The sequence below is a fragment of the Dermacentor albipictus genome, chromosome 2, assembly GCF_038994185.2.
Source record: "Dermacentor albipictus isolate Rhodes 1998 colony chromosome 2, USDA_Dalb.pri_finalv2, whole genome shotgun sequence".
NCBI classification, from domain to species: Eukaryota; Metazoa; Arthropoda; class Arachnida; order Ixodida; family Ixodidae; genus Dermacentor; species Dermacentor albipictus.
Window position 1 is genome coordinate 193,773,199 of NC_091822.1, and position 19,163 is coordinate 193,792,361.

At 46.1% G+C, this 19,163-nt stretch overlaps 1 protein-coding gene across 1 annotated transcript in view; it reads right to left on the reverse strand.

Moving 5' to 3' along the window:
- The window catches only part of LOC135898519 (uncharacterized), a 160,168-nt gene that overhangs the window by 15,562 nt on the left and 125,443 nt on the right, over positions 1–19,163 (reverse strand). The window contains exons 6-8 of the mRNA XM_065427492.1: positions 19,107–19,160; positions 8,068–8,133; positions 5,968–6,123 (exon numbers count right to left, since the gene is read on the reverse strand). Of these exons, the coding sequence (XP_065283564.1) occupies positions 5,968–6,123; positions 8,068–8,133; positions 19,107–19,160 (276 nt within the window). The remainder of the gene's footprint in view (positions 1–5,967; positions 6,124–8,067; positions 8,134–19,106; positions 19,161–19,163) is intronic.

Consider the following 19,163-nt stretch of genomic DNA (forward strand, 5'->3'; position numbering starts at 1 on the left):
GCGATCGAGGCCACTTGAGGCTGCGACGACGGGAAGATCTTCTGAAGCTCCTCTCGTACGACTGCCCTGATAGCCTCGCGCAGGTCTTCGGAGGCCAGTGATTGAACTCCGGCATAGTTTGTAGCATTGGTGCGGCGGTCGAATTGCCGGTTTCGCATCTCGAGTGTCTTCTCGATGCTAGTGGCCTCGCGAAGAAACTCGTCGACAGTCTTCGGCGGGTTTCGTACCATACCGGCGAAAAGTTCCTCCTTAACACCACGCATTAGTAGCCGGACTTTCTTTTCCTCGGACATTTCCGGGTCGGCGTGGCGGAATAGGCGGCTCATTTCTTCTGTAAAAATCGCCGTGGTCTCGTTGGGCAGCTGCACTCGGGTTTCCAGTAGTGCTTGGGCTCGTTCTCGGCGAACGACATTTGTGAATGTCTTCAGGAAGGCGCTTCGGAAAAGGTCCCAGGTCGTTAACGTGGCTTCTCTGTTCTCGAACCACGTCCTGGCAGCGTCTTCCAATGCGAAGAAGACATGTCGCAGTTTGTCGTCGCTGTTCCAGCTGTTAAATGCAGCGACCCTCTCGTACGTCTCGAGCCAGGTTTCCGGGTCCTCGAATGTTGAACCGCGGAACGTGGGGGGATCCCTGGGCTGCTGCAGCACGACGGGGGATGCTGGGGCTGCCATTGGGGAAGACTTGGTGGCAATCTTCCTGCTCGTCTCAGGTAGGAGTCCGTGCTCTGGGGGCAGTCCTTGCAGCAGGCGGCTAGCTCGCTGGTCTTGGGCGACGTTGGTTTTGTCCTCGGGCTTCGGACTTGGATCGCGGCTTTGCGGGGGCGTTCGGTACATGAACGCACACGCACCTCCACCAGATGTCACGTGGTAGTGACGGTAAAGAGAGAACACAGTAGCAGTACTGTGAAAGACAAAACTAGCTTTTATTGGGCGAACCTGTGCCCACAAAACAGGCTGCACTTAAAGCACAACGATAGCGGCGAGCAGAGTCGGCGATCGTCGAAAATCTGATCAGCGGGTCAAGTGCGTCGGCTTTTATAGAGCAGTCGTCGAATGTTCCAGACTAATCGTTCGGACCCGTGTGCCTTCCACAAAGTTCTACACCATTCGCGTTACGCGATGAAATCAGATAACACAAGGTTCGGCGACAACAGACAGCCAGGTAGAAGCATCGATAACTTTCCAGAAACATCGGATACATTCAGGCGCGTCCCTCGCTGTGCGATTACAGTTGTTAAGCGGCGAAACGTGGTCGCCCGATAAAGATAAGTACACGTGTCAATATATATATATATATATATATATATATATATATATATATATATATATATATATATATATATATATATATATATATATATATATCAGAGGAGTTTGTGCGCGGCTCTGTCGCACCTCCACGATCTCTCTAGAATGTGCTTCTGGAAAAGGGCGTGTGTAAAGTACGCGCTAAAAAGACACTCGTGTTCTTCAGCAGCCTACACATCAATGACACTAAATACCAATGCACCCTCAACGTCTCGACTTATCTTTTCTATGATGTCCATTCCCGTACGCAGTTTATGGTTTGTCTCACAAGCATACTGTGAATAATCGTCAATCTACCTTTGAACCATTACGTGAACATTCGATCGCACTAGAATTGGATAGCCCTTCATTCTGCGGTCGAAGAAAAATCAGTGTTAAAACTACGTATAATAAGAAGACTGTTAATTAAGTAAATTAAATTCATGGGTTTTATGTGCCACAACCACGAGATGGTTATGAGGCACGCCGTTGTGGTGGATTCCGGATTAATTTCGCTACCTGGGGCTCCTTAACGTGCACCCAATGCGCGGCACACGAGTGTTTTTTGCTCCTGCACGTAGAAATGCGGCCGCAGCGGCCATGAAACGAACCCGCGACCTCGTGCTTAGCAGCGCAACGCCATCGCCTATAAGCCTAGCGGCGGGTGGAGAAAAGTGCTATCTGGCACACACGCGTACTGACCAGATAGTAAAGTTTAACAGGCTCAAAACAGAAGCACCTGCAGAAGCACTCCGTCTGTGACGTCAAGTTGTGTAAAACGTCACGTGTAAATATCTGTTCCTCTGTCGGCGCCTATATTTATTATTTGTGTGTGTTTGTGTATGCGCATGCGCGCGTTTTAGCGTTCGTTTGTTAATGAAGCTATGTAGCGTCCTCGCCGACACAGCCTTCATCATTTAGCATCATGTACATTATGCCGCGTTTGTTTCTCCTGACCACACTACTGCATCTGCAAAACTGCAGCACGTTTCTATTGCATGACCTCGTTACTCTTTCGTTGTTACTTTTATTCTTTGGATCCATCTATTTTTCCTACCGTACCAGTAATTTATTTCAATAGATTAATGAAGTAGATATGAATTCGTCTAATCTTGCCACTTCACACTGCTACCCATTCTAGAGAGACTTATTGTATGAAACAGACAACGTGTCTGTTGCTCCCAAAAGGCAGAAGCTATGCCGTTCGTTCATTGCTCTGGACAAACATTCTTGCTGACGTGTGTGAAAGCAGATAGAAAGAAAGCTGCGGCGTGATAAATGATGGATACACAGTGGCGCGCCTATCATTTATCATGATAAATGGTGTGCCCGAAATATTGAGCATTATGCAAATCATGCGATACGAAAATTTTGCGTGTAGTGAGCATAAACAAATGCGCCAACCGAGCTCCCGCTGTGGCCCTTCCTTCTTGCTCTACGGCTTCCTGAATGTGTAACCTTCTATACAATAAACTGCATTGAAATTCAACTCAAGGATGCGTCACTCCAATATACGCCATATCATGTACACATACCGAAAGAAAGGAGGCTTACGTTTGCGAATGCTAGTAATATTTCCGCTCTGCAGCTTTGTTCCGGTACGAAGGAATTTCACACAAGAAAGAATACATATTTTGCTCGCGGGAAAACATACTTCAATCAATATTTATTTAACCATTTCCTCTGACAGCATCGGATGTCTTTCTTTCTTTCTTTCTTTCTTTCTTTCTTTCTTTCTTTCTTTCTTTCTTTCTTTCTTTCTTTCTTTCTTTCTTTCTTTCTTTCTTTCTTTCTTTCTTTCTTTCTTTCTTTCTTTCTTTCTTTCTTTCTTTCTTTCTTTCTTTGGGGTCCAAAGCTCCACAGGATGTGCTAGACAGCCTGTCGTCTTTTGGTAACATGGGCGTTACCTAGACAGGAAGCTTTATTGTTGTAATGTGGTTCGTCTGCAGACAACTCAAGATTCTATTTCTTTGCTAGTAACCAGGTGCCGGACGCCTGCCAAGTGTCATGGTCATTTAAATTCAAAGTAGGGCCGCTCTTCTCCCTGACTCGTTGTCGCTCTTGTCATTTGAATACTGACTGAACAGGATTTTTTCAGGGCGGCGTGAAAGCGTCCGTTTCGTCGTAGCGAGAGTGTTTAGAAAAAAAAAAGAAAAGAAAGAAGTATGCGAGAGTTGGCCAAAACGCAACGTGTGACATAAAAGTGCGGGAGCCGCGAAACGAAGCATCGATCCATTAAGTCAAGTTTACCGTCTTTGACCTTTCGTTGCAACCGATGTATAAGACGAGCTTCTATAAAACGAACCTGTTCGTGCTTTGGGTCGCCGCGATCCATCACCCTGAGTACAATGAGACAGAGCGCGCGCAACAATACAGACCTCAAGAGCATGGCCCAGACTTGCTCGACTGCGTACCTTTGCTTTTATTCGGTTCTTTTTGTTCACATGAGAACGATTGATTCTTCGTCAGACCGGCGCCAGCACTGAGTTTTTCTTTTTCAGTAGGCGGTTATCGGAAGCGAATTCGGCAACTTTGAGTCGCGCTGATGTCGGTAGCGCGCACACTGATTTCCGGAAAGATTACAGCCCAGAAGCCTTTGTATATTTTAGGAATGGGTGGCGGAGGAGAAGTGAAAGGGGGGGGGGATATGTTGCGGTTGTCGCATTTATCGCAAGTCGTTCGTGCTAAGCGAACTAAACCTCGTTGCCTAGCATTTACCCAAGAGAGGCGCAATAGTTCCTAACGTGACAGTAACTGGAAGGAGAACATCGAGGCACCTGAGCATAATATTGCGAAACAGCACAGATTATCACAAATAAGCTAACTTCAACTTAATGCTTGTGGCAAAGGACTCGTGAAGTTTGGCATATATTTAAATGTTGAAGGAATTTATTTTGTGCTTTCTTCTAAATTGTGGTTTTACATTTTCTTTTATGTATCTGTAAAGGTAATAGTTCACCATGGCATGTTGGCCCTGAGAATTGTGTATTGTGGAAATAACCTAATCTTTTTTTAGATATCAATCAATATATCCTAAAACGATGTTCATCATTGTATAAATTATGTATGAGCGATGTATTCAAGATGTCTGTTGTCAAATATAATAGGGGCCGGGGCCTTTGTGAAGCCGTTGGAACGACGGTTTTTTGTCGTGTTTGTTGTTTAATTAAATGATGAGCACGTAGGAAAATATAGGCCAACAAAGGGCCGGCTATCCCAACTACCAAAAATAGACTCCAGTGGCTAAGGAATGCATGAAGAAAACAACAACAACAAAACAAAGGGGAAAAAAGGGGGAAAGTCTGAAAGGAATAATAGAGTTGCGCAATATAGAGGAGGAATAGAGCTATACAATATAGAGCGCTGTGCATCGGCGACATGCGAGCGTCTATAGTCGCAGTGAATGTTACCGAAATAGTCTCAATCTTCACAGTCATGGTACAAGAATCTAATCACGGTGAGGAAGAACGCACCATAAAAAAATATAGTGCAACTTCATATAAGCGTGCACGAAGTATTGAGCACATTCACAATGTATCGTTTTTCAAAGAGAATGCACAAAATCTCCATCTATCAGAAGTCACGAGGAGCTTTGTTATTCTGTCTTTGAAATTTGTCTGGACCCGACCAGAGACCCTTTCTTCACACGTAGATAAAGGACGCCGGTCCAACCGGCTCGAGCGGCTGCGCAGGGTGTCTCGCTGGCACTCGCAGTGCGGACGTTTGACAAATTTCAGTGACCCACCCGGGATGTTACAGAGGGTACAAGCAGTGGACAACCGCTTCCTGAGCCTATCTGTGAAGTAAGTTGTGTAGGCCACTCCCAGGCGTAGTCGATGTATGAGCGTATCAAAGGTGCGAGCAATACATTCGTTTGTTGCGAAACGTAAAAACAGGTTATTCTTGAATAGAACAGATGACTTTTCCCGGTCGTCAAACCACATGGCTTACATAAGTTTTGTCAGTCTAGATTAAAGAAAAAGGCGCTTGGCATTACATATTGGGGCCAAGGTATCCAAATTACGTTCCACAGTCGCTAATCTGTCTGCGCCTCATTCTATTCACTACTAACATGACCCGCAATCTACTGATACAATCTGAAGTACTTTTAAGAATTGATAAGGTAATAAAGAACCATCACCGTAATGGTGAGACAGCATTTCTAGAGCCGTCTTCGTGTCGCAGTATCACCCATTTACCGATGCGAGGACTTTCCCTCTTGTCCCCGCAACTGTATTTTTTTTCTTTTGAAAAGAATGAATGCTGAAAAAAGGGAATCAATGAATAATAAGTATTAGTGCTATAAAAGACAGGCTAAAACATAGTGAACTGAGGAGACACAGCTGGTAGTTAATTATTAAGGAGCGTTCGATCTGTGGTGTTCCGAACTACGTCGTGAGATATGTTATATGTGTTTTCTTTCTCATTTACTTTTTATCAGAGTCTTATCGAGAAATTAAACCGAATAATTATTTTGAACTAGATTTTTGTTTCGCCAGGATTGAAGGCGGTCCCAGTTTGTATGAGGGGAACATCGGCGAAGCAACGTGAAAAAACCGCGAGACAAGGTGAGGCGTGTTCATGCACGGAGCCCGTTCTCGCGTCCGCGCATCTCGCTTTCTAAAAGGCCCGCGTTTTGCGCATCGCTTCGGCGACCTTAATGAGTGCGTAGACTACGTACGGTACCAGGCGCCGAACGGTATGGCGGCCGAGTCGTCCCTACGCCACGTGACTGTGGGCTGCGGCTGACCCGTGGCCGGACAACGCAGGCTGAGCCGCTCGCCCTCCATGAGCAGCACTTGCTGCTGCTCGGACACGTCCACGATTGACGGTGGGACTGCGAGGAAACACGAGCCAGGCCATCTGACGTAGCTCTCGAATCCGGTCTGTGCTACGTACGTATATTGTGTGCAGGGTCATTGTTGACCACTGCCGAATACGTGGACCGTCAACGATTTGGGCACACCATGCGTAGGGAATGTAGCGTAATGTTCATATTGTGCATTGGATAGCCTAGGTAGTGTGCAGTCTGTTGCGAGAATGCAAAAGTTACCGTTCTCGTCTCTAGAGTGTGCCAGCAGCTACTTTGGATTTGAAGCGTGTCGTTAGAATTCGGCCTGTGATGAGACAGCCCCCAACTTCGCTGCCATGACCGGCTACGTCGGTGTGCCCAAGTATAGCAATTGGCAGGCTTCGATGGTAAGAACTATGGTTTTGACTCTCTTGCGAAGGGTTTTAGTCCTTATGTGCAAATTATACAAGTACATGACCGTGCGTGTCCCGTACTTCGTAATATGTGCATCAAGTATTTTTTTTATTTATTTGCATCTAGAATGCCGCCCCTTCAATCTAGTCTTCGTTCCCTCTGGGAAATAGCTTTGAGTTTTAATGTAGCAGGTATTCTGTGCCAATACAAGCTTCTCAGTTTTAAACAATTTGTTATCTGTCTACCAATAGTATTGAATCACATGAAAAGGTACGTCACTCACCAAATCAGTGCATAGTGACATGTAGGGCATGCGCACTAATTTGTTTAGTGGCTCAGCTTCTCACACACGCTTTGCTCTGAACAGACGTTCCCACATCACATTTTTTTACCAATATCAACTCGTGCGCGACATTACAGTATTGGGAGACTAGTAGCAGAGCACAAGAGGCAAAAAGACGGTGCAAGGCACTACGCGGACGCTTCACTGTAATTTTCTCTTCTGCGTTCCACTGGGTTCCCAAAATGTTCCAAATCATTCAGTTGTCGATCAACCTGCTGTATCGGGCGACATTTCTCAGGAAGCTGGTCAAAAAGAGCATTGTCCCTACTGCTTACACCGGCAACATGTCAGTGACGTGAACGGGCCATTTCGCGAAAGACCACCACTTCTGTAATTCAGCGCCACACTCATAAAAGAACCAATTTCAGTCACTGTATCGCGTTGCCTACGCCACTTTTGTTTGCAGGAAGTGATTCTCGTTACCCCTTCATGTTCTCACTGTTCGAAGCATCATAACTGCAGAAATTATACAGTGACAAAAAAAAAGTTGCTCTTCTCAGTGCCTTCTCACTGTCTCTTCTCAATGCCCACCCTCTTTTTTTGAATACTGGGAAGTTCTCTTAAAAGTGCTCTATGCACCTGATTTTTTACTTTGGCAGCCGCGAGGGCGACAGAGACTGGGTCATTGCAGTTGTTTGATGTAGCACACCTCAACACAGTAGCACGGGTCTCGCAAACGTAGCAGTGCCTATGACTCATATTGTTCAAAGGTTTATAATCGCAGACTGGCGCCTTTTCGTTTGCTTTATTGTTTCTTATTAGGTAGCTGGGATTAACTCCGGGGTATTATTATTAGTTTTGTGTGTATGAGAAGTTGGCATCACTCGTGTTTTCATCACTCGTTTCAAGCTGTTCCATATGACATTTGTGGGGAGACAGGCTTATAGGAATAAAAGGAAGATATCTTGTTGATGCGTCATTGTAAGGGGCATTATTTTGTCTGCACCAACACACGAACAATGCAAAGAAACACGTCCACCGACCCGGTAAAGCTTTAAAGAAAACAAGACGTTCCGGCTTCCATACGGAAGACTTGTTCACAATGGCGTGGAAAAGGTTTAGGTGCCTTTTTCACCTCGTTGTGAATAAGGCTTCCGCATGGAAGCCAAAAAGCCTTGTTTTTTAACAAGTTTGCTTGGTAGCTGTTACGTCTGTCTTTGTCATGTTCCATCCCGACCAGGCGGACTTCCGTTGAACTCTCAATTAAAACACATGAAAAACTACACACTTACTGAGAAGTTTTGAAGCGTCCGTAACGTTGTGAGAGCTCAATTTCCATGTCGCGATTCCAGGTAGACCTGCAGTGTATAAGACACGGGATTCATTTTTTTACTTGGTTCGCTGTAGGAATGTTTTGAACACGGTGATCAACAGAAATAACTTTCGAGTTTGCTTTTTAGTTGCTGAGAAAATGGTTCAGCGACGCCGTAACTGATGGGTAAAAATATAACGGTTCACAAAAGTTCGAACCGGTCCCCTTTCGGAAACTTAAGAAAGTCGCCAAGAAAACAAATGCATTTATTTTCATCTGTGGGTACTGATAATAGGAAATGGTGCGAAAATTATTTCAAAAATTATGAAATAATGTTCTCAAATGCATTATTCTGCACCAAGAGGAAACCACAAGAATCGCACTGTAGCACACAAAAAGAAAAGAAGGGAGAAGTGAAGGCAGGGAACATAAAACAATGTTCTGGGTTTGCTGCCCTTCAATGGCAGAGCAAAGAGGAAATGAAGGTGACTCATCATTGATATTGGAGTTCTACGTCACAACTGCAGCACAAAGGGTATGAGAGTTGCTGTAATGGAGAGGTTCAGCTAAACTACCCGACTTAAGTTTGACCACTCAAGGCCCTTTATTCCACGCACCCTACTCCTTTTACCAGCGGTTCCTGCTTTCCTTTCTCCTTCCTTTTTATTTTATTTTATTTTGCATTCCGCCTTCATTGGAGAAATGCGGCCGCTGTGATAGAGAATGGAACCCCATACTTCGTGCTCGCCAACAGAACAACACGAAAATGTGAAGAGAAGAGGCCAGAGAAGGAGCGTCCGCACAGACGTGAATGCTCAGCACAGATGCGATCTAGTGATTTCGAACATTACACCTGCAGACAGTGTCCCACTACTGTTCACTCTCTAACCGATCAATTGTACAGCCTGTTTCGGACAGCGCGAATAGAAAAATTATTTGGCAGTCGGAGCGAGCGACTAGGGGCCTCCATCGACTTTTTCCTAGATTTTAAATAGTGTTTATCTTACTCTCTCTCTTTCAGGCATCCAAGTTAGTGCACTCACGAAGAATCTGCTTTATGCTCTAGAACGAACAAGGTTCGCCCTAGGTCATACTGTAAAGCTATCGCATTAGCCAGTGGCAATTCGTGAAATTCATGTTAACGCTGATTCAATACTTGCTATCGGTGTAGGGTGTCGGTGAATTGTGCTCTGCTGGCCAGCGATGACACAGGGAAAATTAACCACCGACATTAGGTGGCGCGGCACGGCGAAATGCCAAAGGCAAAACATGGCACAGGATATTCAGTGCTATTAAGAGCCGCTAATGCAAAGTGAGCTCCCCTTGTCCGTCATCGTGACTTCTTGAACTGGACGCATATCTAGCGAATGCTTCCTTCTGTCCGCAGCCACGTAAGATGTTGATTTCGAGACTTGCCGTAGCAACCGGCGAAAACCAGCCTGCATAAATCCCTGATAATGTCGACATCCATGACGCTGTTAAGTTTCGTCATGAAATAATGACTATTTTTTCGTGACCCAGTTGCTTTCATTAATTTTCTCTTAATTATGTACACGCTTCTCGCTAACTTCTGTCGTCGGAAATGTCAAGAGATGTGCCTTTACATTACTTCTGTAAAATTTGACGGTGTCAAATGATGTACCCGTACATTGTGTATGTCGCCATTCATTCCGATAGTGTATATTGCGTTCCGCTAACTATTATGTAACGTCACCTCGTTTTATGTACCTTAGTATACGTCTCATATACTCGTTAGCTCTTTCCATTCCTTGTAATGCTTCCACTTATGAACATATATATTGTATAATTCCGACTTCTTCGCTTGATGTAGAAGGAGCCTCTGAATGCTGTTCATCGCTACTTTGAATAAAGGTTGAATGGCTGTTCTGGGTACTGTATAGGTCAGTATAGAATTCTTCTGCTGCTTTTACTATATTATCAACATTTCTGATGATATTACCGTGCAACTGTTTTTGGAGAGCAAGAGTGATAGCGAGCGCAGCGCTTTCAAGAAAGGAAACGCAAGCAAGGAAGATGACGTTTTTTTTGTGTGTGTGTGGCAAATGTACACCCCAAAGGGTGTACATTTGTTTAAGAGTGTTATACCATCTAAAAAACGTTTATACCTATACCCTTTGGAGTGTATATCTGCCACACAACAATAATCGTCATCTGCCTTGCTTGCGTTTCCTTTCTTGAAAACGCCCCGCCCGCTATTTTCCTGTCGGCAATGCTATGTCATGCTGATAACGCGCTTGTTCGTTACAGGAAAGTACCCGTTCATTAAAACTTCTTTCTGGGCGAGTTGGTGCATACTTGACATAAAAACTGTTTACAGCGCAAACACATGCAACCACAAAGTAAGGGACAGGACACAAGCGCTGACTGTCAACTAACTTTTATTAACGGAAGACGGGTGCCTTATATAAGGGGAAAGGCAGAAGTGAAAGGGGAAGGGAGTGATACAATCGGGGAGCACCCCTTCTATATCGCTTTTTGCGGCAGAGCTTCATTTTTTGGAAGCGGCTGCTTTCTGATTTTAATTGTATCTTAGTATCCCTCGTCTTTTGTTAGTTTGTCTAGTGTTTTCGTTTTCTTGTTTCTTCGCGCCTTAATGCGTTGACTGCTGGCACGTTCGTTTATCGATGCGCATCGTCATTTTCCCTGATTGTATCACTCCCTTCCCCTTTCACTTCTGCCTTTCCCCTTATATAAGGCACCCGTCTTCCGTTAATAAAAGTTAGTTGACAGTCAGCGCTTGTGTCCTGTCCCTTACTTTGTGGTTGCATGTGTTTGTGCTGTAAACAGTTTTTATGTCAAGGAAAGTACCCGGCTCGCAACGTTAAAGAAAGGAAAGGCGGACAAGACAGATGACGTTTATTGTTGTGTGGCAAGATACGACTCAAATGGTCTAAAGTTTTTTTTAGAGTGTAAGCAAAATTACACCCTTTGGATCGTATCTTGCCACGCAACAATAATCGTCATCCGTCTTGTCCGCATTTCCTTTCTTTAACGCTACTTTAACCGATACTCCCATGTCACGAACGGCATGCGCGTTATCAGCACGACAGCATTCTCGACAGGAAAATAGCGCGCGCAGAGTCTTCAAGAAAGGAAAGGCAAGCAAGACCGATGACGATTGTTGTAGTGTGGCAAAATACGACCCAAAACGTGTACATTTGTTTAAGAGTGTAGCACAAGTAAAGGACTGTTTCACTTTGCAGCATCACGATACTGAGGATATTGATATGGCAAAAGCATAATTCGACAGGCCAGGCGGACGCCCAGAAACATCGAACAGCTGTCATTTATCTGCAAAGAGCTCTAGTAAGGAGAAGGGGAGGCATATAGGCGGTATGGAGCTTCCCTGAAGCCCACCGGAAGAGACAGCGTTCACTGCACAGTATAGAGTAGAAGAACGCCACGTAATGCAGAGCAAGGAAAACATGAGCGTGCGCAAAGCCAGTCACTACGCGGGGAAAAGACAAGGCGGGCGCTGCGAGAAAGAAGCGCACGGCCAGGCTGCGTAAGTCCCATAAAAAATTGGCAGCGTACCTTTCCACCACGGCGCACGATGACGCTACAGACGCCAACGCAGAGAAAACAAATTTGCTTGGACTTAGTAGACGTCGCACTCGAAAGAAGCCAATGCTATAGAATGTTCTTGGTTATATAGGACATCCATCTTTTTTTTCTCGACGTTATGCGGGTTTGGCGGCTCAGTTCGAATTTGGAGGGAGGCACACGAAGGCTGGAGAGAACGAAGAAAAGAAAGCGAGGCTCTCCTTAAAGGAGTCCTGACATCAAAGCGGCCGAGAACAGGCTCTTCGGGCTAGACAACAATGGCTGCCAGCTGTATACAAAGGAGAGACGCGTAACGCTGCTCGGGGGAAGAAATATTGTGAATACATAAAACACACACGTGCTGACAGCCTCGAGCAGGGGTCGGGAAAAGGCGGAGAGAGAGAGAGAGAGAGAGAAAGGCCGCAGTAGAAGCCGAGGCTTTGCGGTAAACCCTCGGCAAAGTTGGTTGCCTCGCGCAGAAGCCGCTGTACTGAAAGGAAAAGAAAACACCCCGACTGGGAATCGCGTGAGGAATGCCTCCGCTGAAACCGACACAAGAACCGCAGGGGCCCCATGCGCAGCTATATAGCGCCGGTGGCGTGAGCGCGCGCCGCTAATCCACTCCAATTTATTGTTGTTCTAGACGGAATCAGCAAAGGCGGGATTGCATCCCTGTCTGTGCGCCCGCTCGATCCCCTTCCGTAGCTGCTTCCCAAGCGACGCCCCGGCGAACTCTTGCGGTTGGCTTTGCTCGCCCAACAGCGCGCACGCCCTCCTCCTATCGACGACGGCATAGCGACGCACTTTTCGAACCGCGTACCGTAGTTTCTTCTATTTTGCTCGATCTGCATTCGCGTAGTTGGCGTGGCTTTGTCTGCGCCGCGGTCTCTCTTTAGCCAACGCGGCGTAGCAGAGTCGCAAGCGGGAGGGGTGGAAGAGGTCTGGGCGCAAGTCGTGTTACAGCTCATTTGCAGAGCCGAGCCAAAAGGAGAGCCGCGCGCTTGGCTCGCTACGCTGAAAAAGCGGTCCCGAGTCGTGCGTGGAGAGAGGGAGGTGCATTCGGGTGCCTGCGAACTCGTAAAGCCGCTGGGACGACGGTCATCGGTGGAGAAATGCTTTGGCCTTTTCTCGCCGCTTCGGTTCTATTTTTCGGCGCCCGCAGCGGACCGAGGCCAACCGCCGGTTCTCTCCAAAGTGGCATTGTTCAGTCCAACTTTGGCACGGCGCGGCGGAAGCTTACACGCGAAGTGCTGCTGTAGCGGAAGGGGCACGCCGCAGCTATGCTAGTATAATGCGCAGGGAACGGAGCGGGCGCGCGGTGGGCCGGCGCTTTGAGTTACCCGCCGTCCATCCATTTTTCTTTGGTCGCTTTCTCTCTCTCTTTATTACTCGTCTGACGTATATTCTTAGGGGCACGCAAACGGAGCGGTAAAGGATTGTTGTGCACGGAAGAGAGAAAACAAAGAGACGGTCGGGTGTCTAGATAAAGAGCGATAAGAAGCGAGAATATATATATTTCAGAAAGAAAAAGAAATAGTAACGCGCAGTTCTCGCGCAAATTAGATGGGCTCCGTGCGGGCACCGAGCCAGCAGTCGACAGAGCGCGCCGCCGCGTCGTTGGCGCGTGTAGTAAAGCGCGCGCTGCGCACAGCGCGATGCTTTCTTCGCGCGGCACGCCTCTCGTCCTTTTCGCATCTCTGTTAACCTCGCCGAACCCCGCAGCATTCGGGGCGTCATTTTTCTTCGCGTGAGGCGCGTTCACGACTTGCCACCGCCGCGGCGCTGGAGCAGCCAGCCCGTACGAGGCTGCGACTCGTCGTTTGTTTTTCCCGCCCAAAAATATTTCTCTCCACGCGGTGCTTGCGTCTTATTTTCGTCTCGGCACCGAGAGCAATGCTTCATGCCGTCTAAAACAGCAAAGCCAGCTCGGTGCGGAGACAGTGAGCGTCGCTGCCTGCGTGTGGAGTAGTGCGGGCGTAATAAGTTATGAGGGGCCCGCACGCGTTGGAGGGTCGAGAGCCCCTCCTCTCCCCCCCCCCTCCCCCCCGCCCGCAGCTGGATGCTAAATGAACTTTGCGGTCACAACTCTCTCTCTCTCTCTCTGTCGTTATTTCTCCTTTCCTTCAGTTAAGAGGCTGTAAAGACGAAGGAGTAGTCGCAAAATCTTCACGAGTTTTGTTTTAAGAAATATTCGCATGTGTGGCTTGCGGCCAAGTAAATTAGGGTCGCCGTGCAAGGTGCAAATTTATGAGCGACTTTTGAGTGTGTGGAGGCGCCGAGTGTTGCTCCTGGGGCCATTGCCAAGAAGCCACGCATCGAGCTCGCTAATAGAAGGGGAACGGTATAGTTAGGGTTTGTGATACGCTCCTTAGATTAACTTTTGTAGCAGGAAGTGCGACCGTGGCTCGGCTTGAATAACATCAGTAAGAAACAATGGTTAATATATGATGGCGACGCGATAAACACCAAAGCAAGACTGGTTGGTGAACAAAGCTCTGAACTTGACGTTCGCGTGTTGCCGATACATTGCGCTCTGATTATGCATGTTGTATAGCAAGCTATGCCTCAACTAAGCTATGTAATGATTTTTCAACCTCGAATAGTTCTTCTGCCTTTCCTTTCGTTTCTTTTACATTACTTAGTGGAAGCGGTTAACTTTGGTTAAAACACGTGGGTGGGCTAGTTGGTTAGAATCCATGATAGCGCGTATAAGCGCGACTGAACGAGGACGTACAAAGAGATACACAGAGACAGCGCTGTCTCTGTGTATCTGTGTTTTTTTCGACGTCCTCGTTCAGTCGCGCTTATATATATATATATATATATATATATATATATATATATATATATATATATATATATATATATATATATATATATATATATATATATATATACATATATATATATATATATATGACACCAAGGACAACATAGGGGAAATTACTTGTGCTTAATAAATGAAATACAGAAGCGATAAATTATTGGAAATTGAAGTGGATGAAAAAACTTGCTCAGGTGGGGACCGAACCCACAACCTTCGCATATGATTTGACTAATAAAAATCGGGCCCCTCGGTTAACCCCCTGTCTTCTCGTTCACACATATATATATATACATATATATATATATATATATATATATATATATATATATATATATATATATATATATATATATATATATATATATATATATATATATATATATATATATATATATATATATATATATATATATAGTCGCCTGCGTGCTATTCCCGCGATATCGCTCTCCCAAACAAAGAAATGAATAACCCGGTGACACAATTGAAGTCGTTACTGGGCCGTTTGAATGAATTAATTTTGGGGTTTTCAGTGACACACCTTGATTTGATTATGAGGTGCGCCTTAGCGGGGAACTCCGGATTAATTTTTACCACCAGGGGATCTTTAACGTGGCCCCATTCCTGGGACACGGGTGTTTTTGCATTTCGCCCCCATCAAAATGCGGCCGCCGCGGCCGAGATTTGATCCCGGGACATCGAACTTAGCAGGACAACACCATTTCCGCTAAGCCACCATGGCGGGTTACTGGCCCACTTTAAAACTGTGGTAACGAGAGAAGCTATGGATACATGAGCACTCTAAAATAAGGCGGGAGGGTGGCAGTCGTTTAGTCAGTCACTTGAGAGGAGGAAACTCAGTACTGCTTCTGGCGTCTTTTGTAGCGACGACCATATAAGGCGACATTCCAAGGTCTACTGCTCCCAAAGTCACTGTTCGTTGTTTCGCGCTGGTGCATGCACTTTAGAGCAAGAGCTGCTGTGTGGTGTACCGAGTACAAGGCCGAAAAATATTTTTACAGCGAAGGTGGTGAGGGGAGTTTCGCAGCCGTTCTCGTGCGGTGGCGTGCGGCGAAGTGCTCAGTATCAGTCAGCAACGCAACCATTGTGGGTTGACGTTGGCACGGCTGGGCTCGGTCGTCCGGGTTACCAGTTTGTGGTAGGCGGCGCGAATAGTTGGCCGCCGCGTAGCCACGGTTTATTTAGGCCGGTCAGTCATGGCGCAGCGGAATCTCGGCTGACGCCGCGGCCGCTCAGGTTGAGTGCGCAATAGGTATAGCGTGTTCTATATTCTCGCGTTATCTGCACGCGAGCCAACCTCCTTCGGCTGTTTTGGAGGCCATAGTCGGGCTTGTACAGGGCACCCCTCCTAGTGCGAAGCTCGATTGGAATGAAGTTCAATGGTAAAGTCCACGCACAGTGTGCAGATATAGTGTCGTCGTTGATAGTGTCGGGTTCACGCTATCCACCCGCTGTGGATGCTCAGTGGCTAGGGTGTTGGGCTGCTGAGCACGAGGTCGCGGGATCGAATCTCGGCCACGGCGGCCGCATTTCGATGGGGGGCGAAATGCGAAAACACCCGTGTACTTAGATTTAATTGCACGTTAAAGAACCCCAGGTGGATGAAATTTCCGGAGTCCTCCACTACGGCGTGGCTCATCATGAGAAATTGGTTTTGGCACGTGAAACCCCATAAAAGAAGAAGAAGGGTTCACGCATTCCGAGAGAGATGTACCAGGCAGCACCGGCAGCGTAGGCTATGAGCGAGGCGCAGCCACAGTGATACCGTAGCGCGAAATCGCGACCTGCCGCAGATTCTCGCAGATGCCCGGACCTGTAGCGGAGCTCCAAAGGTAGACCGTCTGGCAGCGCGGGACTTGCGTGGAGACAGCGCAAGCGTTGGTCACTCATGTTGTTCGCGTAGAAGTGATTCTGGAGCTGAAGAAACCAGGAGTGGCTTGCACCAACATATAATACCGAAAATAATAACGAATTTAAGAATGCGTTGTTCCATAGACAACGCATAGGCCGCACAAGAACGCGTTCTTAAATTCGTTATTCTTTTGGTTATTAAATGTTCGTACAAGCCGCCCCTGGTTTCCTCAGCTGGGTTACAAGTTTGTGGGAGGCGGCGCGAAGAGTTAGCCGCCGCGTAGCCATGGTTTGTTTAGGCCGGCCAGTCATGGCGCAGCGGTATCTCGGGAGCGGCCGCTCAGGTCGAGCGCGCTGCGTGTTCTGTTCTCGTGCCGCCTGCACGTGAGCCTCTATTCTTCTTCGCCTGCATCGGAGGCGATAGTCGCGCCGCTACACCATCATAGGAGTCTCGAATTTTCGCAGCGAAGCGTAATTATCAATAATCATAAAATAAAATCTACCTTCCGTATACCTCACACGAATAGACAATACCTTCTTTGCGCTTCTTTCTTAAATCAGTAATTCCGTTATCTTTGCTTATCGCATCGCGGGCCACCGGCTCCGCGTTGGAGGTCAGCCAGAGGACTTTGCATGGCTGCGTTGGTCAAGAGCTCGCTGTGCGGTCGCCGAGGCTATCGTGTGACTAATTAACGCAGAAAGTTGGACTAGTTGGTGTTGATGGATTTGTTGTGTCATAGTTACTAGCGCTAACAAGACTAACGGAAAGAAAGTTGGGACAGGACAGAGCGCTAGAGTCTGCATTCAGCAGTCTCTCTCGTAATCGAGTTTAAAATAACACGTTGCGTGAAGTTTCTGTGACACTCTCGTTGTCTAAAAAAATGTGTTGCCCCCTGTCTGCACAGAAGATAAAGAACAAAAAAAAGCAGAATAGTACGAACCAGTCTTCTTTATATTGTAAAGCAACTGCAAGAAATCGTCTGTGCGCTTCGCCTATTAAGTTAAAAACAACAACAAAAAAGTTCCGTTGTATATGTTTAACGCAGTAGGACGCTTTATGGCCAGCTTCAAGTGCCATAAAACTAACTTTGCCTCCTCTCGCAGCACCTAGGTTAATTATGAATTTTCATTATTGTTCAGAATGAAAAAAAATTAGGGCCCACCTAGTAAAGCTGCGCTTGTTGTATGGGAAATAGAGAACAATACGTGTAAGCGTTGGAATTGAGAGCATTGCAGGTAAGCATTCCTATAATGCTTGTAAACGAAGTCTAAATTAGCGGTGCTCCCTCTACGGGCGAGGCCTTTACGACTTTTCCCATTGTCAGCAGCAAGAAACATTCAGCAAAGCTTTTTTCCAGGCTCCTTTTTTGGGCAGTAAAGCTTCTTCTTCAAAACATTAACTTCATTAAAGTTAGCATGGCTGAAAAAAATTGTAACTTATGAGTCTTCGGGAGCCACCAGTAGAATATTATAAAATTGCAAGATGAATAGCTTCGCACATTCTAGGTTTCTGATATTATGCCGGAACTGAAAAAAGAAAAGAACTATATAAAGAAAAAAATATTTTTTAACGTGCATCTATCTATCTATCTATCTATCTATCTATCTATCTATCTATCTATCTATCTATCTATCTATCTATCTATCTATCTATCTATCTATCTATCTATCTATCTATCTATCTATCTATCTATCTATCTATCTATCTATCTATCTATCTATCTATCTATCTATCTATCTATCTATCTATCTATCTATCTATCTATCTATCTATCTATCTATCTATCTATCTATCTATCTATCTATCTATCTATCTATCTATCTATCTATCTATCTATCTATCTATCTATCTATCTATCTATCTATCAATCAAAAATACGCCTAGACGCCGTCTGAAAGAGGGTATTACATAGGGGGGCACGCGAGCATACTCTTACAACAATTTGATAGAAAAACGCAAAAGAACGTGACAATATATGTAAACACGACTCTGTGTAGTAAAATCACAGTTCGGATGAAAGCAAATTAGCACACAATTAGAAGAAATTAGAAAATTGAAGCACCTATAATTCAGGACACATCAAAACGATGAGCAAAACGAGAACAAGGTGAAAGCAGGAGCCAACGTTTCGACAAGTGTATTTGTCTTCTTCAAACCCTTGTCTTCAAGGACTTGTCTTCTTCAAAGCCTTGAAGAAGGCAAGTCCGCCTGTCGAAACGTTGGCTCGTGCTTTCATCTTGTTCTCGTTTTGCTCATTGTCTTGAATTTCCATCTCCCGCATTCCTCGTGTTTTCCCAGGATACATCAAAGGCACTTGAGATAGAATAATTCGAAACAATAACAAATTATATATCTATGTCCGCTGGGGTATTTGCATTTCGCCCCCATTGAAATTCTGCCGCCACGGCCGGGTTCGAGCCCGCGACCTCGAACTCGGCAGCGCAACGCCAAAGCCGGTGGGCCACCACGGCGCGTGAATAGGAATAGAGACCAGTGCGTTGCAGTGAAGAAGTGGCTACGTAGGGGCCGAACATTTTCCTCCCTTTTGGTTAGCCTCGGAATAAAAATGAAGTAAAAGTGAAAGCGTGCAGTTACGTGTGTTTATGTGCGATTAAATGCAGATAAGATATAATACAGTACATTTGACGTGGCGGCAGCTTGTCTTCACGTGACATAAACTGGAAAACTGAGTTGTCAACGAACACGCACACACTACTGTGTATCTGCGAGTGTTTTTTACGTGGTGCCTTATACTCACCGGCTGCTCCGGGATGGCCCGGCGCTCCTTTTTTCCCACGTGTTCCTGGGACTCCTG